The sequence below is a fragment of the Cucurbita pepo genome, chromosome 6 (assembly GCF_057944985.1).
Source record: "Cucurbita pepo subsp. pepo isolate OVF chromosome 6, ASM5794498v1, whole genome shotgun sequence".
NCBI lineage: Eukaryota > Viridiplantae > Streptophyta > Magnoliopsida > Cucurbitales > Cucurbitaceae > Cucurbita > Cucurbita pepo.
Window position 1 is genome coordinate 4,768,451 of NC_141803.1, and position 22,195 is coordinate 4,790,645.

Sequence of the window (22,195 nt, forward strand, 5' to 3'; positions counted from 1 at the left end):
TTCGATGAAATTGAGACATGAAATGAGTGGAGTGATTTGGATCTCAATTATCATTTCAATTCCAATCACTTCTTGAATTTCTACTCAAAGCACTTTCGAAACGTTTACGAAAACAACAGATAATATTACCACTAAGATAAGGAGTATTTTTCTAGTTTCCCCACACACTTCCCCGTCTTCTACCTCCAACGAGCATTGTTTAACGACGGTGAGACCCACGCCAAAGAAAGCAAGGGGAAATGCAACCAACCACTTAGTTTAAGTCCAATGAGTGACATCAAAATCTCCTCCCCATAGTCCCAAAATCAGAGTGAAGTCCTCCCTACATCCTTATATTCCCTATAGAAACACCATCTGCAGGAGTGAGTGATTTTAAGAGAGGAAGAAAGAACCACTGAACCTCATCTATATTGGTAGTAGCAAGGCCCTTCTGAAGAATAAGGATACCTCGAGCCGTTCCATCAAAATTCACATAAATTGTAACAGTCCAAGCTCACCGCTAGCTGATATTGTTCTATTTGGACTTTCCCTTTCAGATAGAATTGCTTTAAAAATGCCTCGTTAAAACCGTAACTAGGCTATAACACTCCCATCAGGACCGAGAATTTCCCTACTGTCCAACCACCATAATTCTGCGTCCTTAAAAAACTGTGAGGGGAAACTCGAAATAGAAAGCCTAAAGAGGACAATATTAAATAACAGTGGGATTTATCCGTTACATAAATCTAGCCACTCCATCAAAAACCTAAAAAAAAGGGGATAGCTACGACCTAAGGCTCACAAAAAATTCTCCAGTCCTCTAATCACTTTCTTATACCTCTCAAATATAAACTAGAATGAGATAATCGGCATCCAAAGTATAAATCAACCAAGCAATTGAAAATAAAGATTAAATAAACGATTATTAAGGGCCACGAAAGATCATCACTGTCAAAAAAATAAGAAAAAAAAAGAAGTGCGGCTCATTGATCTACATTTATGAGATGCAAGCACGAAGGTAGTCAAGAGCAATCAAAATTTTACTATTAAAAGACTTCAAAATGCATAATTTTTCAGTTCAAGACATGGTTAATAGGACATACAGCATAAAAATACTTTCTTTGAAGATATTGATTACAAAGACAAATCTAGAATGGTTGGTCAATTACTCACGACATCCTGAAGATGGAAACATCTCTAAGGCCTCGAACTGGACGAATTGACTGACACACTGAATTGAATTCGAGGCTTATCATCCAGCTGACTTCTCGTGCAACAATACATATTCTCGACTGCAAAAATTAGAAATAAATCAATAAATATGTATGCAGTAAAAATTTACAGGATGCATCAAGAACAAACCATCAAAGAAAAGAAAATTCAGCAGTATTTTTCAGATCCTTGTACTATTAGGATCTACTCCGTTAAGGACCTAATGACGATTCACAACTTGTAATTTAGATAAGATGTCGTATGAGTAAATAAAATATAGATTCAGCAAGAAGTTGCATGCCGAGAACTGTTTATCAGAAAATCAAAAGATTGTCCAGTTGAACCGTCTAAATTACCAATGGAGATAGAAAAGCCATATCCTAGAACATCTTAATACTACTTCCAAGTTCCAATAATGAATTTAAAACACAAAATGAAATATTCAAGACACTGTCTACAATCTTACCTACTATTGCCAAACTTCAGAGTGTCTTTTTCAAAAAGTTCATAGTAACGTTGAGGTTCAATTGCAGATTCCTGCAAATGCAATTACATTATAAAAAGAATCATGAAATGAGTAAGACTATAAGCTACAAAAAGATGAATGAAAAAGTGTTGCTTACGTTGATATAAGTCTTATTTGTGCTTCCTAGATCCATCAAATAAGGCCTACCAATACAAAAAAATACATAAGAATCGGCTCATCTGAGATTGGAAAAATTCCTGTCACGTTGATCATGGCATATTCTTACCTTACTTGCTTCGACATTGTACCATCAGGCTTCTCCTTTTCTACTTGCCTACAAGATACCAAAACAAAATTTTGCTTAAAAGGGGGATTACATGCTATTCCATCAACATCAAGGAAAACATAACCGCTAACAACAGATCTACCGAAACTGGATGACAGCATGTTGCTTGCTGCAGGACGGATGATCAGTAGGTATGTCCGCGACTCTTCTTTCTCTCCCAAAAAGGTAACAACTTTGACGATGTATGTAAAGAGGTTCTAAAATTCATTGTGATAAGTTAACAGCTCCAACATTGTATATGCATAAAAGCGTTCTGACATGTTAAAATTAAGAACTCAAACACAAAACAAATAACTAATTTCCACTATTGACTGTGCGCATGTTCCTTCTCTAATGGAGACTCCTTGATCACTTTCAAACTTTTCCAAGGTGTAATCTCGAGCCCTTGATAAAACATTTCAAACCTTGCACCCGCCGGCATATGAAAACACAGCATTATTTCTTACACATTTCTTTTCTTATGAAGTTTTCTTTCAAATATTTTCACACAATAATTTTTCCTCTCATCTCTCAGCACAAAAAATCAGAGAACAAAAGAAAATAACATTTTGTGGATAATAATGCCCCTGTACTTATATCAACCTTGATTTTAAAGCAAACAACTAAACATTAAATGCTGATTAATAATAAAAATTAAAAACCTCTAGTTCACCCAAAATAATAGAAACCTCGGATTTCATCCTACTCTTATTCAAATAGCAAATCTAATAAAATATTTTGAGAATCAATAAGCAATTTAAGTTCTCATGGCCCTCTTATTGACCTCTAGGCCAACCCATGGTGAAAAGAAAATAAGCGATTTAAATTTAGTGAGTCACAAAGGTAACAAATCATATATCTTTCACTAAGTAGAAGGAAAAGAGAGAAAACGATATACATGCTTTCCGTTGACAAAAGTATTGGACCCACATATGTTAGACCACAAATAAGAGTTTGCTGGTTGCTACACACAAAATGGGGCTTATCCCCTAACCATTAACACCAAAAGATGAAAACAGATATGGAAGTCTGGAATGAAATCAAATTGACTACATAAATCACAAAGCCTTACCATTCAGCACTTCTCCAGCCTTAAAAACATACAGCCGCCATCTTACATCAGGTTTTCTAGCATCTGGAGGTTCATTAAACAGCAACGTAATACCTACCAAATGAAAGCAGAGAAGCTTCAGAAATTTGTCTCAATGCAGAGAATGCAGGAAAGAATTATAATTCTGTTTATAGGGAACTAAGTGCATACATGTCCCACAACACAAATTTAAAAAGGATAGAGATATTAAATTATCTCACCTCTTACTCTATTAGTTTCTGCTGCAAGCTTTCCGGATAGCTCAAAAGAAGGTTTGTCCTGCAAACAAAAACGGAAAAGAAAGCAATATTTATCCAACTAATGAACAACAAACAATTCAATAAATAAATAAATAAATTGCACACAGAAGGCAGTCTCTAAAGGAAAATATATACAGGATAAGAACGCTGACAAAAAATTACATGCTTTCCACTAAAACATCTTATTTTCAAGTGCCTAACAAGCCAAGGCTAAATAACACCTTCTGCTTAGCTTCTAAGGCTTCCTCCGTAGCCTTCATCTTTGCCACTGAATCATCGTCATCACTCCTGCTCATGCAAATAATCAGAACCTAGTGAGAAGCTGCGAGGCAATAGATATAGATGATTCTCAGTACAAAAAGAGGGAATCTAAGATAGACAAGCAAATCTGAGGTAAAAGTTTGGTCCTCTTCACATCTATTAGAACAGAATTTCATCATGCATTCAGTTTTTCATCATACATTCAGTAATTTGACTTAAGTGGAAACTAGGCCAAGTTTAACCCACACTTCCCAGAAACATCAAACAGATCCAGACAATAGTATGAGATGTGTACATAAAGCCATAGGAGTTGTGATGAAAAACTAATGAAGCATCAATCTTTTGGTCAACAATTTTTTGGCTAGTTAAGCACTAAAAAGAAGTGATACAGACTACTTTCAAGCACTAAAAAGAAGTAGAACATTACATATTATATGTCATAACATTCATACATTGAAAAAGGGAACATATCCATCCAAATTTTGAAGCATGTCATACTATTATTCTTGCTTATTTGGAGGATTTCCACTCTCCAGAGAAATTATGCTTTCGTTACAAACCAAATACTTCACTTATAAAAAAAGGTGCAAAAGCAGCTCACCGGCTTTCAGCCCTTCTTGAATTTCTCCCCTGGAAAGTTAGATGACAATTAGGTGCTGTGCTCCATATAAACTTTAAAGCAAAGACAACTGCAACTATATAAAATTAAAAAAAAAAAAAATGCTAGCTACTCAAAATAACTTGTGTAGAATTACTCTTTGTTCAATAAAAATGGGCAAAAAAAATCAAATGAAGAAATATCACTAATAGAATTCAGGTAATAAAAAGAAATGACAGCTGAATATTACATGCTCTGTTAGGAGGGTGGGTATCTACTTTAACTACCAAAATTAATTAATTGAAATTTACAGGAGAAAGGAAAAATGTGCTCAATTTACAATCATAACATTTCTGATAAACAGGCACTTATGGTATCAGATTTTGAGTAGTAGAAATCACCAAACACCTCATCATGATTTTTGGCATCAGAGCCAGGCTGGGGCGATGGGGACCTATGGCGGCTCCTATGGTGGCGTTCTGATGGAGAAGAAGAATTCCCATGTCTGGACCTGGAAGATTTTCCATCCTTAACATCCTGTCTAGAACTCCTCTCCTTTCTCTCGCTCCCTAATTCCCTGTCAGAGACTCTTTCCCGATGACCTTCTTTATCATTACCCCTCCCTCGGTTCCTTTCAGAATCTCTATCACTTGATTTCTCTGGAGCTCTTTCAGCAGCTCTCCTCAACCGTTTTGTCCTTGGAGAAGGAGATCGAGTTCGTGGAGAACTTGACCTCTTATGCTTTGGAGATTTAGCATGACTAGAATGTTTGTCTCTTACTGGAGAACTGCTATTACGGGAGCTCTTGTGCCGTGTAGGTGACCTTCCTCTGCGGGATGGACTCCTTCTAGGAGAAGACCGCCTCACCCTAATTGGAGATTCTGAATCATCTGATACATTTCGTCCCATTTGTTTTTCTGAAAGACACCATCATAATACCAGTTTTTAGAACTCAAGGGCACAAAGGTACAATCTATAGACCCAATCATGTTCAAGTAAGGTCGAAAGTTATTTAGGAACATACAAGTTGTCAATTTATTAGCTATGCATTACAGGCAACGATAAAAATAAAGCAAGAGCTATAGGCTACAACTCCTCAAAATCAACAGATAAGCTGAAAACAACCCCATCTGAGCTTCAATCAACTTATCGACGGAGGGTACTTTGTTAACTAGGATTCCGATGACAGCAAAAAGTTAAAAGAAATTTTCCGAATACTAGATAACAAAAGGATACGCTTCACGAGTCGCCTAAATAAAATTCCCCCCAATTAGCATTGCCAAAACAAATTTCACAAGCCACCAACTAAATCCATACAAAAAAAACATCCTCGATTCTAGATAATCGCATGACTTCAAAGAACTCCCTTCCTCTATGGAACAACAACATTTCTCGATTCTAGATAATCGCAACACTTCCAAGAACTCAATTCCTCTATGGAACAACAACATTTCTCGATTCTAGACAATCGCAAGACTTTCAAGGACTCCATTCCTCTATGGAATCAACAACATTTCTCAATTCTAGAGTGAATGGAAAGAGCTCAGTTATCCCTAGCGACAACGAACACAATATCACCATTTTCCCGGAAATTTGTAGCCGGAAAAAAGCGGAACAGCTGCCTTACCGGCTCAATGGAGTCAAGAAACGGCAGTAGAGGCGAAACAGCAGAAATGGCTCCTTGATGGTTCTGTTCTCCACGCTAGGGCTTTGGTTCGACAGAGCAAAATTTCCCGTCGTGGAAGAATCAGAACGGTGAGGGTTTAGGCGACATTTTGGGGTTTTCCAGCAGATGTAATGAGTAATTTCTACCGACCAATTGAAAGACGACACGTCGGAATAGAAAAATCGGACGGTGTTTTTGTCCTTTGGGCCTGAAACTTGGGCTTGTACGACGTTCTTTGGGCTGGTATCTGTTGGGCCCAATACAAAATTGTCAACAACTATCCGTTCTACGTACGTACTCATACACTGAGCTATGTTCATATTGGTAAAATATAGCTCCATTAATTGAGATACGAGTAATCTCCTTTACCTCATACACTGAGGTATGTTCATGTTGGTAAAATATAGCTCCATTAATTGAGATACGAGTAATCTCCTTTACCTCATACACTGAGCTATGTTCATATTGGTAAAATATAGCTCCATTAATTGAGATACGAGTAATCTCCTTTACCGGTCGGTCTTAATTTTCTATCGATGAAACCATTGATCTTTGAGATAATAATTGGTGTCTTATCCACTAAGATATATTCAGATTAGCCTGAATTATATCGTTATATATTCGATATAGACATTATGTGTACAATTAATTGAATAATTAAGCGTACTATATACTTAATTTTCGAGATATGTAGCATCATAATTTAGCAAGGCTATAAACGTAAGTGATAACGTCTTGGTTAGAGACTAGATAGACATAATCACTAAATTTCGAATTTAACCTAAAATTGGTACAAACGACATAGAAACTAGAGTTCGGGAAATTCATGCACTCAGTACCATAGAAGGCTCGACTTTGATTCTATAATCTCAAGCTATACAAATTCAAGTAACTAGATATGGATATCGTCGATAGGCTTCGAGTTAGCCAAGTAAAATAGTAATCTCACTAGAATCTCTTAGTGTGTCGAGTATCGATAGGTTTCGAGTTAGCCATGGAAAATAATAATCCCACTAGAATCTCTTAGTTTGTCGAGTATCGACAGATTTCGAGTTAGCCATGGAAAATAGTAATCCCACCAAAATATCTCAGTGTGTCGAGTATCGATAGGTTTCAAGTTAGCCATGGAAAATAGTAATCCCACGAGAATCTTTCAGTGTGACGAGTATCAATAGGTTTCAAATTAGCCATGAAAAATAGTAATCCCACCAGAATCTCTTAGTGTGTCGAGTATCAATAGGTTTCAGGTTAACCATGGAAAATAGTAATCCCACCAAAATCTCTCAATGCGTCGAGTATCGATAGGCTTAAAATTAGCCATAGAAAATAGTAATCCCACCAGAATCTCTCAATGTATCGAGTATCGATAGGTTTCAGGTTAGCCATGGAAATAGTAATCCCACCAGAATCTCTCGATGTGTCGAGTATCGATAGGTTTCAGGTTAGCCATGGAAATAGTAATCCCACCATAATCTCTCGATGTGTCGAGTATCGATATCGTCGAGTATCAACTAGTAAGAAAGAATCAGATCATTGATTCTCTATCTTTTCTTCTCATCTTTCTTCTATTCCTTGAAATTAGAATCCCTTCATTTGGATTAAAACAAAAAGTTACAAAAACAGATTTCAGATAACCAATCCCAACAGCTGATCAATCAACCTGCAGGGAAAAAACAACAAAAAAATCTAGTTCTTCGTCTTCTTTCTTTCCTTCTGTCGTATCGTATGTACATCAGAGTCAAGTCGAGTATAACGAAAGTTAGAAGTCGATAATCGGCTCACCGACAGTGAGATTACGCTCAACAGACCACGGGACATCGAAGAGCTTGGCGGCAATGAACTTAAAGATCTTGTTGACATTGATGTTGTGAATGGAGCTAGAGAAGAATAGGGTAGCCTTCATAACTCTTGCATAAGCTCGTGCCTATGAACACAAAAACAACAATTCAAAGAGAATTTGAATAATTCCACGCGGTTTTTATGGCAGAAAGTCTTAGCCATAATTGAACTTTCAAGATCATTTGAGAAAAGCTTTCAAATGGAACTTTCAAGATCATGATTGATTTACCTGACTCACAATTGTCCACTGCAAATCTGGAGGGAGTCTAACAAAGTCATCAAATTTGGTTCCTATCAGAATGGGAATGGCTGTCTGCAATAAACAAGAACCGACCCGAGAGTTACTCCGAGCTCGTCGATTGGTAAACAAACAGGCTAAGATTTGTGAAATATGAGCCATGTAGCCTATGATAAACAAACCCTCGTACCAGATATACGACACGAGTACAATACATGAACCAAACACCACATATAACTTACGCTCAAGTCGATGTTTAAAGGTTGTACAGATGATAGAAATCGAAGTTATCCAAACATGTTTGAATACAAACGTTTAACTAAGGTGGGTTGGGTTAGGGACATTCGAACCTCCGACCTCTTGGTTAATGAAGATATATACCTAAATGAGATGAACTATGCTTCAGTCGGTATCTCCTAATGACATCGATGTTTAAAGATTGTACAAATAATAGAAATTGAAGTTATCCAAACATGTTTTAATACAAACGTTTAACTAAGGTGGGTTACGGAGATTCGCACCTCCGACCTCTTAGTTGATGAAGATATATGCCTAAATCAGTTGAACTATGCTCCGGTGGGTATCTCCTAATGACGGCGACGTTTAAAACTTATACAAATAATAGAAATCGAAGTTATTCAAACATGTTTGAATACAGACGTTTAACTAAGGTGGGTTTGGGAGATACGAACCTCCGGCCTCTTAGTTTATAAATATATATACCTAAATCAGTTGAATTATACTCCAGTGGGTATCTCCTAATGACGTCGACATTTAAAGGTTGTACAAATAATAGAAATCAAAGTTACCAAAACATGTTCTAATACAAACGTTTAACTAAGGTGGGGTAGGGACATTCGAACCTCCCTCTTAGCTGATGAAGATATATACCTAAATCAGTTGAACTATGCTCCAGTCGGTATCTCCTAATGACGTTGACCTTTAAAGAAATATACCCCAAACATGTTCTAATATGTTCTAATACAAACGTTTAACTAAGGTGGGGTAGGGACATTCGAACTTCCCTCTTAGCTGATGAAGATATATACCTAAATCAGTTGAACTATGCTCCAGTCGGTATCTCCTAATGACGTCGACCTTTAAAGAAATATACCCCAAACATGTTCTAATATGTTCTAATACAAATGTTTAACTAAGGTGGGTAAGGGAGATTCGAATCTCCAACAACTATATACACCTAAATCAGTTGAACTATGCTCCGGTGGGTACCTATTCATCTCGTAATGAGTAGTAACAAACCATTATCTTCAAGAACAAGTTGGGTGGAGGAGAAGTAACCTTTTAGCGGTTCACAAGTTCAAAAGATAAAGTAAAAGCCTCACATCTCTAGCTCATCAGTTCTCACAGGACTTTTATCAAACACTTAGTGCTCAAAAGAAACTTTCACCCACAACGGCCAAATGGATCACTCATGATGAAATGAAACAGTTCAAAATTTGGCCAAAAATGGAATCAAAAACTTCATACCTGGTTCCATTTCCTCGCTTCTGTATACCAATCAACAACACTGCAAGAACAGAGCCAAAAAATGAACTCAGATTTCAAGTTTTTCAAACGAGAATGACAAGAATTTGATTTAAAACGGACCTGTTTAGAGTTCGTCGGCTTGTTAGATCGAACATGAACAAGATTGCTACTGCATCTTTGCAGGCTAATGGAAGTTGATCTTGTGAACTGCTATCACCTTCATCGAACTACTCGTATTAGAAATTTTTGATTCAGAAATCAAGAAACGTGGGGGAGTTTGATTTTACCTTTAACGTCCCAGATACGGAATGAAATCAGAGCATTTTGGATACTTAATGTCTTGTTCATTAGGTTTATTCCACTCATCTGTAAGCTATTTCTCTCCTGTTCATCCCCCACATACTTGATCTAATCAAAAATCACAAGAACAAACAAACAAAAGCGTTCAGAAAACAGAGAAACAGAGAAAAAACAGGGGAAATTAGATGAACATTTTACGAGTGAAATCTTACCACGAAGCTTGTTTTTCCAATCTGGCAGTCTCCCAAGAGGCTAATCTTGAGAGAAACCATCTCAGAAGAATCAAAATCGGAATCGGAATCGAATCCATGGCTAATCCTCGACAGCTCCAACGAACACCCACCGTCCACGGCGGTCATCGGAGAGCGGGAGGAGAGGCGGCAGTATTTTTTAGGGGTTTTTCCAGAAGAACACGCAAAAACTCTATCCCATACGAAGCGAAAGAAGTGACGAACGAGGGAGACTCGTTCGAGGAGCCTCCACCGGACGAGCCTCCGGCAGAGCTTGGTCATGGCGACGGCGGCGTCATGGGCTACCTTGGCGGTGAAAAGGGAAGGGAGGTGAGGGAGCTTGAGCTTGTTTTTGCCATCGGCTTCAATGGCAGCGGCAGTGGGCTTGTTGTTTGTGGGCATTTGGCGGTTTTCCCAACAAATTTCAACGAAGGCGAAGTGGGAGACTGGACCAGCATCAACAAGAACAGACAGTTGACCGGTTTTTTTGGTTCTTCTTATTTCTTTTTTATATCCATCTTTAATTTTACTTTAATTTCTAATTTTTTAATTTAAAGTAAAAAAATTAATAAATAATTCCACCTTTTAAAAGTTTCTAATAAATTAAAAAAAAAAATTATTTTAAGATTTTTAAATTTTTAATATTAGGCCCGACCTATAATATATAAAAAATAAAATAAAATAAATAATTTTATGTCTAATAGAATCCTAAACTTTTAAACTTGTTTTGAATAGATTAAATAAAGTTTAAAATATGTCGTATTGTTAAGAATGAGAAACAAAAGTGGGATTGAAAGTCCACTATCGGATCAAAAGTTCAAGAAACATAAGTGGGATCAAGAGTTTCAGTGGGATCTCTTGGATGATAAGAGTTCCACCTCGGCTAAGTTAGGGAATGATCATGGGTTTATAATCAAAGAATACTCTCTCCATTGGTGTGAAGCCTTTTGGGGAAGCCGAAAGCAAAACCATGAGAGCTTATGCTCAAAGTGGACAATATCATACCATTGTGGAGAGTCGTGTTCATTTAACATGATATCAGAGTCACGCCCTAAACTTAATCGTGTCAATAGATTGGTAAATCCTCGAATGTTGAATAAAGGACTCCAAAAGAAAAGGAATCAAATCTCCTCGAAGGTATAGTTAAAAATGACTAAGACTCCAAAGAAGTCGAGCCTCGATCAAGGGGAGGCGTACTTTGTTTGAGAGAAGGTGTTGGATGATGAAATCCCACATCGGCTAATTTAGAGAATTATCTTAAGTTTATAATAAAAGAAAAAAAAAATATTAAGAGCATAATAAATTAAAATTAAAAATTTATGAATCAAATATAAATAAATAAATAAATATTAGAAACTAAATATATAATATTTAATGAAATAAAATGGTTTATAATCAAAGAAACAAAATATTAAGAGCATAATAAATTAGAATTAAAAAATAATAATATTTAATGAAATAAAATTATAATATATATATATATATATATATATATATATATATATTTATTTATGTTTAATTTTGAGTTTGATGTAAATGTCTAGTCGTTAAAGTGCATGCCTGAAAACACAGCTGACAATACGCACGCCTTTGTAATTTTTAAAATTTATTTATTTAATTTTTTTCAATTTTTAAAAAATTATTTATTTAATTTTATTTCCGTCAATTTCGCTCTTTTGTCGTTTTCCGTCCTAAACTCCTAATTTCAATAATCACAAATGAAATTTAAACCGAAAAATAATTAAAGGTCAACAATTAACCATTTAAATATTTATTACTTATATTATATTCACTCTAATAATATTATTTATTTATTTATTTTCTCGTGTCATATAAATGTTATTTCAGTTCTTATATCGACATGTTCATGAAAATTTAACACCTTTATCGAGATATCGACACGTTTTTTTATTTAATTTTTTCATTTTTTTTCAAATTTTAAAATTGATTTATTTAGTTTACTATGAAGAGTTTTTTAATCAAATTTTTCAATATACCCATTGAAAATGTTAAATAATTTTTTTTTTTTAAATTTTAATTTTGTGTGTAATAATTTATATATATATATATATATATATATATATATATATATATATATATATATAACATATTTTTTATTTTTTTATTTTTTTAGGGAATATTAAAAACCTTATTCAAATTAAAAACTAAAATAACAATTAAAATAAAAATAATTTTTATAAATTTAATTTAAAAAATTAAAAAAGTGGTATATAGCTATAAAAAGCAATGTTTAATTAATTGTGTTAAAGTGAATGGTCATAAATAAAAGGTAGTGATTAATTGTTAAGAATTAAAGTGAAATTTACCAAATTTAATGAATGAAATTGAAAGGTAGGGCCCACCTAAATTCTTCATTTACTAAAAAAAATCCTCTTTAATTCTTTTTATTCTTATTTATATTTTTTTAATTATTAAATACTCATTATTATTGAATTACCTATTTAAAAAATTATATTATTTTTTCATATAAAAATTAATATTTAAATATATATATATATATATATATATATATATATATTAGAAAAGGGTAAAATTAAATTGATTAACATATAAAAATTTGGAGAAATAATAACAAAAATATAATGGATAAGAAAATAATTGAAGAATTTTATAATCCCAATAAATGACGTGGCACTTACTGAGTGTATTTTTGTGGGTATTTTTATATTATTTCCAATTTTTTATTTAAAAATAATTTAATGTTTTGTCCGTTTCAATGAGAGTCATTTTCAATTATTTTCAAAAACGTGTTTTTAGCAATTTAGAAAGTCGCATACTTTATTACGATTTATTTATTATTTATTTCTTTGTATTTTTCTTATTTATTTATTTATTTACGTTTTTTATAATATATAAGAAATAGTTGGTCAAATATTAATTACCTATTTTTTTTAATCTTGTTTTTTGTTTATTAAATTATTCCATCACAATATTTTTTTATTTTAATTTTGTTTATTAAAAATATCTAAATTTTTATTTAAATTTTGTGTTCGATAGAATAAGCACTAGATTTTAGGCCAAATTAATAAAAATATTTTACATTTTCTTTTATAAAAAAATACCCGTAAAATTTTAAAAGTTTAAATAATACCTATAAATTAAAAAAAGAATTAAAAATATCGGGAAACACTCAATATTTTAATATTTTGTTTCGTTGAGATATAATATTTAGAGAATATATTATTTATGAAATATATCTTAATATTATTTCCTCAGTGATTTAATTTATAGTATATTTTATTTTATTCTCAATATTTAATTAATTTATATTTTTTTTTTATTGGTAGGTATTAGTTGCTAGTTTGTATCATATTTAAAGCTTATGAATATCAATGAAAATATACCTTCGATTCCCATTCTATTGCTATTTCTCATTCTTAACACAGAAATATCATTAAACTTTCAAAATGGTTGCAAAAATGTCTAAAAATACGATTACGATATCAAAATTTTCATTAATACTTTTAAAACTTTTTTTAAAAAATTCAAAATTACTTTTACGGTCAGTAACACGTTTAAAAAATATTCATAAACTTTTTCAATTTAAAGGTAACTTTACGGTTACTACCACGTTAAAAAATACTCGTGAATTTCTCGATTTAAACTTTTTTAAAAAAATTTAAAAATATTTATTAACTTTTAAAAATAATATTTGATTAAATAAATTAAATATAAGTATGTATACAAAAAATAATAATAATAATAATAATACAAGTATAATATAATGATTAAATTTAAGAAATTTACTGACATTAAAAAAAAGAATTATTTTAATTGGTGGATCTAGATCAAAGGGAATATATGAATACGATGCTTTTAGAATAAAGTAAAAAAATAAATAATAATAAAGCTGTATGGTTTGATTAAATAACACATTGGCCCCATCTGTTTTGTATAATTAAATTAAAGGATTAATTGTATATCATATGATATGATATATTTTTGTTAGATTATGATATTATATCGTTACATAATTATTAATAAAAGATATATAGGTTATAATGTTATGCGAAGATAATAATGAATCTTCCACGTGGCTTGATTTGATTGGGTGAGTTATAATTACATTGTTTTGAAATGATGTGATTGTTCGATTAAATTTATTTCGTAAAATCTTCGTGCAAGTGGCTACGAACCACGGTGTCGGGGGTTCGAATGAATCCCTCCTCGCCCACAACCGGCTGGAAAATATGTCGTAGAGAGTTTAGAATTCTAATTTGTTTTAATTCTGGGAATGAATCGAAATGATATCCATATAAATACGGAATTTTACGGTTAACTTCGGTTTAGGTAAGGCCCTTGGGGTGGAAAAATCAATTATGGTCGAGGTTAACTCATGATGATCCAACCTAGTCGAGGGAGACCGATAGTAACATTTAGAAAACTAAAAAAAAAACAACAGAGATCTCCCGTCACTGACCTACTTAGCTATTAACAATTGAGTTGAAGTCGACTCTCCTTATAGAGCATGTAGCCTCAAACAACAAGTCATCATCGAAGCTCAACCACCTGCCCGGCTCAATCTTCTTCCTTACTGTTTTGATGTGCGATCAATTACCACAACTATTATTCTTTGCCTTCCTAACTAGTGTCCAACGCTATACCCCGTGCCTCCGTTTTGGTAAGATGTAGCCATTGTGCTATTGACGCCTATTGTTAACACAACAAAAACGACAAAGTGAAATTTTCCCGTCCCTCTCTTCCACTTAAAAACTTTGGTTCAACAACCACTTACCCTAATTTTTGAAGCTTCATCACATTACCGACCGAGGACTTACAACCCTTTAGTGAGTATCGGGATTTTGACCTCTTTTGAATTCACTATAGCGATAGTGAAGTGGATTCTAACCCCAAAACGTTATTATGCTTAATTTAATTTATTTTCGGGAAGGGTATACGCACATGATCTACCAGTTTTGGTGTGAGAATTAGGTTCGATCTCGACCTCTTTAAAAAAAGTACGGTGGGTAACTTTGAATGTATTCCTCGAACCTATATTTACTTACTTTTAGATAGGTGCTAATTTCGATAAATCTCTAGACCCGCTATTTATAGTTATAATCGTCGTTCGTGTTCTAATTCTATTCAAAATTAAATTTAATTGTTTATAAAATAATATATATATATATATATATATATATATGAAGAGCATCAATAAGGCTAGGATAATCTTATTAGATTATAAATATTTTTCTTTTTAAAAAATTGTTACATGTGTCGGCATGTAATTGGTTGGCGATATTCTATTAAAAAAAACAATAATTTCTAGAAATTAAAATAGTCAGAGAAATATTAAAATAATAATATAATATTTAAAAAACCTAGATTTTTTTCATTGAGTTGAAGTCGACTCTCCTCATAGATCATGTAGCCTCAAACAACAAGTTGTCATGGAAGCTCAACACACTTGCTCGACTCGACCTTCTTACTTGTTTTTTTGTTGTGCGATCAATTACGACCACTATTTTACTTTACCTTCCTAACTAGTGTCCAACGCTGATCCCCTGTACCTCCGTTCTGGTAAGATGTAGCTATCGTGCTACTGACGCCTGTTGTTAACACAACAAAACGACGAAGTGAATTTTCCTCAGGCAACACACTTAAATATGTCTAATCGTCGTTCGTTTGTCTAAAGCGTGTTGCCTGTAGCCACGTGTCAGATGTCCTAGTCATGGCTGCATGTTTGTTCCAAAAATCTTAGGTATATGACCAGTCACGAAAGCTATGTCCACACCTGTCAAGGCTACAATGCCCTCGAAATATACTGTAAGAGAATGCGACTAGTTGTCAATTCTCCATACCCGAGTTATATACTATCAAAGCTGTGACTGTTACTTGTTCGTTTTTAGCTTATAATATCAATTGCTTTTAAATGATTTTCAATGCATTTTCTCGCTCATGTTTTCTAAAATACACGTGACCCGAGCCTTGATCATACGTCAAGATTATCTGCAAAGAACAACTTTCGTACGATTAAGTTATTCGTCAGATTAGAATAAAATTACTTTTTTTTTTTTTTTTTTGGTTTGAATTGATATCCTACCTAAACATGAATTTAATCAAATAGTAGGTGAGAAATAGCAAAGTAGTGGCCATAATAAATAAATAAATAAATAAAATAAAACCCAACAAACTAGATATCCTTGAAATAAAAACCTTATTATAAAATATATTATATAGTTTGGTACATATGTCACCAAGCCTTGAATTGGATATGAAAGCTACATTCATTCCATTCTTTAATTATTAAATAATTAATAACTTATACCAACCAAATTATATTCAAATAAATTTTCTTTCGTGACTCGATCATTAATCCAATTCGGCCAGTAATTTAGTAAAATGTTGAATTTAAATACTCGTTTTATATTTATTCTAAAAAGAAACTAAAACAATTAATGAAAAACTTGTTAAATAAGTCTAAAAAAATTAATAATATTATATAATCTTAATGTTGAAGAGCGGTTTGTTTGGTGTGCATTGTAGTTCAAGCCTACTATACCACTGATAGATATTGTCATTTTTCCTTTTGAGATTCCGTTCAAGGTTTTAAAATTCACATCCTTGTAAGGAATGCTTCGTTCCCGTCTCTAACCGATGTGGGATCTCACAATCCACCCCTCTTCGAGGGCCAACGTTCTCGTTGGTACACTTCTCAGTATCCGGCTCTAATACCATTTGTAATACCTCAAGCCTACCGCTAACAGATATTGTCCTTTTTGAGATTTTCCTTTCGAGCTTTCCCTTAAGATTTTAAAACACTTTTACTTGGGAGAGGCTGATGACGATACATAACGATTCAAAGCAGATGATATCTACTTGTGAAATAGTCAACCTGCAAGGATGTTGATGTCTGGTTGGTCGACTCTACTTTATTTCAGTCAAAAGCAATCCTCGAGACTATCTTTTTAGTAGGTTTTTTAATCTTTACTTTGAAGAATAGTATGTATGCCTTGTTCTCGAAAGCTGAAGCAGCTAAACTAAGCAACTTGTTGGAAGATTAAACGAAAGTAGAAAGAAAAAAAAAAAAAAAAAGTTGTTCCCTCTTCTCTACTCCAATTCTCATCTAAACAGAGAATCCTCTCTCATTCGAGGCAAATCTCCACGAGACCTCGACTCCGCGAGTATAATAGACATCTCTTCTTTTAATAACGATATGTCCCGATAATCACATAAAAGATAAAAGGTTAATAATCACATAAAAATCATAATAACCTTATAATAATCAAAACTAAACATAAAAGAGGATCACATCATCTTCTTGAAGAAGTGTGCACTATAAAGGCGTTCATATGTCCCGATCACCCGAACAACTCATCCTATCCCATCCAAATCATAAAGGTTAATTTCTATTAAATTTTCCTTGCCATTCAAGACAGCACCAATGAATTTCAGGCTATCAATAGAAACTTTGATGAGTTGGTCCACTAGATCAGTAGCCAAGAACAAAGAAAATGAGCAAATTACACTGCAAAACATCAAAAAGGGACCCAAGTGGTAAAGGCAATCTTTACCATTACAAACTTACAAGTTTTGGACACAAACATGTCGAATAAAACGACCAACAAACCGAACACGGTTTAGCTTCCCATCAGCTAGATTGTCAAGAAGACAGTTGAGTGAGAGCAGCCTCCTGATGAAGGGGGCAGCCACGGCAGAGTTTGATATCATATTATGCAACCACTCGTTGATTTTCGGGTCGTCGGGATTCAGTTACAGGCTCCACAAGAAGTTCTTTCTATACAACCCTACAAACTAAATACAAGAAAACCTCCTAAAGTGACAAATATTCTGATAGAAAGTCTTGCAGAATTCAAGCAAAGGTTTCTGATAGTTTTGAAAAACCGAGTTTTCTGAGTCGACTTGATAGAGGGCGGCTAGACCAAGCTCTATCCGGGTTATTACACTTAACGTCCACAATTGGAACTGCTCTAAGTCCTTTCCTTTCTGGTTTCTCTCTATAGCTATGTCCATCTGTATAAACATCATTAGAACCAAGCATTGGCATACGATGGACATCCCTCGAACCGGCTTTAGTAGCATTATGAGACTTCCCAAAGCTTCGGTTATTAACAGTGTTATACCTTCTATTGCTTACCTCGTCGAACGATTTACTTTGTTGTAGTCTGTTAGGAATGGATGCAGCATCGAACGATTTACTTTGTTGTAGTCTGTTAGGAATGGAAGCAGCAGATGAAACAGTCCTAGTAGAAGATGAAGATTTCATTTTGGGAGTTACCGGCTTTTTCGGGTTGGATCTCATAGACTCTAATTCCCTCATCATTAGGGAGCTAATCGTTCCGGTGGCTCCGACGTTAATGGATCCTCCACCTCCTTTGATAGGTTGCAGTTTCTGAACCATGTTTTTTTCAGATAAGTATCTCTTAGGAAGGAAGAGGAAGATTATTCAACAATCCATTATCATATCATCACCTGAAAAAGAAGTAGAGAACTGTAAGAATTGATTGTACCACAGGGTGATCCTGCAAACTGGAGTTCATAAGACTCAGAAACAAAGAAGTGGATAAATTACTATTATAATCAATCCACCACAGAATCATACAGGGAGAGGAGGCCCCGACGATATAGAAACTAAACGAGCACAGCAACGAGTTCATGTGACAGAATGGAATGGTTAAAATGATTCTTGAAAACGAAACTACTACCATGAGAGAAAATGTAATGAAAATTGCGGGAAGAGGCTCCAATAGCTTATGAAAGAAAACTTAGGACCAAAAACCTATGTCTTCTCTCCTTCCCCCGGAACCTGATCAAACGAGGTAAAGCTAAATTAACTATCAGCTTCTGTCCTGAACCTATTTCTTCTGTCACTGTAAGGAATTAAACTGGGGGGAGTGGCTGGTGGTTTCTGGATCTCGTTGAAAATGCTTCTTTTACGCCTCACGATTCCAAAAATCATCAACTCATAGAAAGAAAAAAAAACAGTGCCATACTTCCCACAAAAAGAGCAGCTTCAAAGACAGAGTCAAATCCTACTCTCCCATTTGCATACAACAAACACAAAAAGGAAAGATCTCTAGATAACATTGAAGATATGAATCCACCCATAAGAGACATGCCAATCAAAGAACTTTTGACAACTTAGGAATGCAAATCTTCCTTGTTTTGTGGAATAAAGATTTGACAAAGAAAAAAAATCCAAGGATTCAAGAGACCAGATGAGCTCATCCTTGAAGCATAGATCTAAACAGACTCCCTGAATCAAAGTCAAGAGAATAAAGCTCAAATTGCTTATAATCAAACAAGGTCTTTTCCAAAATGGATGTCATTTGAGCAAAGGCACCTGAAATGGGGGAGATCTTTGCAAGGAAAGATCACGAAAGGCTCTATATCTAATCCGTCGAATCTCCCATAGACGAACACGAGTCATGTCTCCCACGAAACTCGAAAGAGTAACAAATCGAAGAAAACGGTGCAAATAATGGAGGATCGTTTTCCACAAATCTCTATAGACGCCATTGCCAACGAACCAGTTTCAATGGAAAACACCACAGTTAGTTCGAAAGAACAGTGTTCTTGCTTACTATCTACTCCCTCTGCCCCACACAATTGATATCATTCAATTAAGATTACAAGCTACCCACAAAATTCGTAAAGCAAATCCACATCAAAAGTCATTCAAATCAACATTAAAACTATATCAGCTTGAACATCACATCAACAACCAGAGTTAATGAGCTCCAACCAAAGAAAGCGATTCAAACAATGTATCAAAGAAGAAAGAACCAACAAAATCATCAATCGCTTCAGAAAAGAATCCATCATCCATTAATCAAAAAGAAGATGAAAAACCAAAAACAAGAACACTTCACCGATAACGAGAGAGAAAGAGAGCATACCACAAGAGAAAATCGGCAAAATCTGCAACCAAGAAGGGAAGATCAAAAGGGGGAAATAGGGTTTTTAAGTTATGATCCGAAAATGGCAACAAAATCTGAAGCTCCGAAGAAGATTGAAGGATGAAATTAGATCTCAAATTGTAATGATCTCCATCTCCAAAAAAGTTTGGCCATCGTCCTTTCTTCATCAATCACTCTCGGCTTTCCCCCACAGATGAACTTTTATTTTCGTATACTAATTTCATTTTTAATACTTTTTTTTCTTTTTTCTGGGTAAAGTAAGAACTTTCTCTTTCATTCCAGATCATTTTTTTTAATTAAAAAAAAAAAAAAAATCAAACTTTAATGGTTGAAATATTCATTTTTTTATGAGTTGACCTCTTAGATTAATTTTAATTTCATCATTTTGGATAAAAATATTATTTTGATTTTCTTTGATCTAAAATACCAATTTTAACCTTGATTGAACAGTGGAGAGGAGAACTAAACAGAAGAGTGTGAAAACCTATCCCTAGCATATGCGTTTTAAAGTTTTCAGAGGAATTCTGAAAAGAAAAGTCCAAAGAGAACAATATCTGCTAGCGGTAGGCTTGAGCCGTTGCAAATGGTATCAGAGTCTGACATCGGGCAATGTGCCAGCAAGGAGTTTGTTCCTCAAAGGGGGATAGACACGAAGCGGTGTGCCAGTAAAGACGTTAGGCCCTGAAGGGGATGGATGGATTTGGGATTGGGTGGATGGATTTGGTGGGAGGTCCCACATTGATTGAATAAAGAAACGAGTACTAGCGAGGACACTAGGCCTTAAAAGGGGTGGATTGTGATATCCTAGATTGGTTGTAGAGAACGCTGGGCCCTGAAAGGAGGTGGATTGTGATATCCCACATTGGTTAGGGAGGACGCTAGGTCCTAAAAGGGGGTGGATTATGATATCCCACATTGGTTGGGGAGGACGTTCTGCCCTGAAAAGGGGTGGATTGTGATATCCCACGGTAGTTGAGGAGGACGTTGGGCCCTGAAAGGAGGTGAATTGTGATATCCCACATTAGTTGGAGAGGACGTTGGGCCCTGAGAGGAGGTGGATTGTGATATCCCACAGCAATTGGGAGGAGAACGCAACACTCGGGTGTGGAAGGGAAGCCCGAAACGGGAAAGTTCAATAATTATTAATTTAAATTAAATGGAAAAATACATTTAAAAGTAAAAAATTTAAATTTTCTTTTAATGGAAAAAAGTGGGTAAAAAAGAAAAGAAAAAATTTATTAAATGTACCAAGAAATATTGTAAAATGGCATTAGATGACAGTTTGGCCACCTAATATTAGCTGGCTCTCCATCATTCATCGGTAAAATTCAATTTACAAAATAAATAAATAAATAAATAAATAAATAATAATAATAATAATAATCCCAAATTTAAGTTAATATAAATTGTGATTGGAAAATTTTAATATCTAAATGATCGACATCTGTATATAATAATTTAATGAGCAGTCTGTTATCGATATAATCATAACTGAGATATTTTATCGGAGATTTAAATCTTAACCTTGAATTTACTGTATTAAAGAAAATTTATTAGCTATATTCAAATTGATCTGATACGAGACGAATTAACTGTAACCTGTTAGTTATGATACGATTGATAGTTATGAGTGGATAATCGAATATATAGAATATGTGCGACGTACAATTTTTATTTAAAATTGGTTTTATGGGAAATTTTTATTATTTTTTAAATTTTTATAAAATGGTTTTATTTTTATTTTTCTAGATCTAATTGGACCTTCGAGAAGGAGGTAATTGGGCGGTCACCTGAACGAAAGGGTAGTTCTTGGTCCGTAAAGATACAAAAATTTTAAATTTATAAATTCATCTCACGAGGGTTTTAATTTTTTTTTAAATTTAATGATCTACGGTATACAAAATTAAAAGTTTAAGGTTTTATTAGACATAAAATTCACGGGACGGAAGAACTTTTAGGGCTACCAACCCAATCAATCTCGATCACATGGGATGGGTCCCATGAATAACCTTTTCGTTTTTTTTTTTGCGCACCCTCAAAACATGTCAGTATAAAATAGCTGTAACTGCTTAAGCCTAACTGTTAGCATAAATTGTCTGCTTTGGTCTGTTACGCATCACTGTTATCCTTATGGTTTTTAAAACACGTTTGCTAGGGAAACGTTTCCACACCCTTATAACCAATGTTTTGTTCCCCTCTCCAACCGATGTGGGATATCACAATCCACCCCCATTGGGAACTTAGCGTCATCGCTGACACAGCACCTACTATATGACTCTGATCCCATTTGTAACAACCTAATGGCCCGTTACGCATCACCGTTAGCCTCACGATTTTTAAA

General features: G+C 34.2%; 3 protein-coding genes across 4 annotated transcripts; all 3 read right to left on the reverse strand.

Annotated features, from left to right (window-relative positions):
* Positions 1-998: 998 nt before the first annotated feature.
* DDL (SMAD/FHA domain-containing protein) lies at positions 999-5,978 on the reverse strand. Its single transcript, XM_023680339.2, has 11 exons — positions 5,819-5,978; positions 4,600-5,108; positions 4,195-4,223; positions 3,554-3,620; positions 3,294-3,351; positions 3,055-3,147; positions 2,086-2,200; positions 1,944-1,991; positions 1,815-1,860; positions 1,658-1,728; positions 999-1,271 (listed from the first exon to the last, which is right to left on the reverse strand). Exons 2-11 carry the CDS (start codon positions 5,098-5,100, stop codon positions 1,232-1,234), a joined length of 1,068 nt encoding a protein of 355 aa, XP_023536107.1. The 5' UTR covers positions 5,101-5,108; positions 5,819-5,978; the 3' UTR covers positions 999-1,231.
* Positions 5,979-7,394: 1,416 nt separating this feature from the next.
* On the reverse strand, positions 7,395-10,439 carry SGP1 (Ras-related small GTP-binding family protein). The gene is made up of 6 exons (XM_023680289.2): positions 9,935-10,439; positions 9,710-9,830; positions 9,543-9,639; positions 9,423-9,462; positions 7,926-8,009; positions 7,395-7,781 (listed from the first exon to the last, which is right to left on the reverse strand). The coding sequence occupies exons 1-6, from the start codon at positions 10,352-10,354 to the stop codon at positions 7,617-7,619; spliced, it is 927 nt and encodes a 308-aa protein (XP_023536057.1). The 5' UTR covers positions 10,355-10,439; the 3' UTR covers positions 7,395-7,616.
* A 6,861-nt stretch (positions 10,440-17,300) lies between these two features.
* On the reverse strand, positions 17,301-20,078 carry LOC111797670 (hexon). Of its 2 annotated transcripts, none has more exons than XM_023680748.2 (2): positions 19,834-20,078; positions 17,301-18,406 (listed from the first exon to the last, which is right to left on the reverse strand). In XM_023680748.2, exon 2 carries the CDS (start codon positions 18,333-18,335, stop codon positions 17,787-17,789), a length of 549 nt encoding a protein of 182 aa, XP_023536516.2. In that variant the 5' UTR covers positions 18,336-18,406; positions 19,834-20,078; the 3' UTR covers positions 17,301-17,786. The 2 variants fall into 2 exon arrangements, with proteins under 2 accessions (XP_023536516.2, XP_023536517.2); XM_023680749.2 differs by lacking the exon at positions 19,834-20,078 and adding an exon at positions 19,278-19,766.
* Between the last annotated feature and the right edge of the window lie 2,117 nt (positions 20,079-22,195).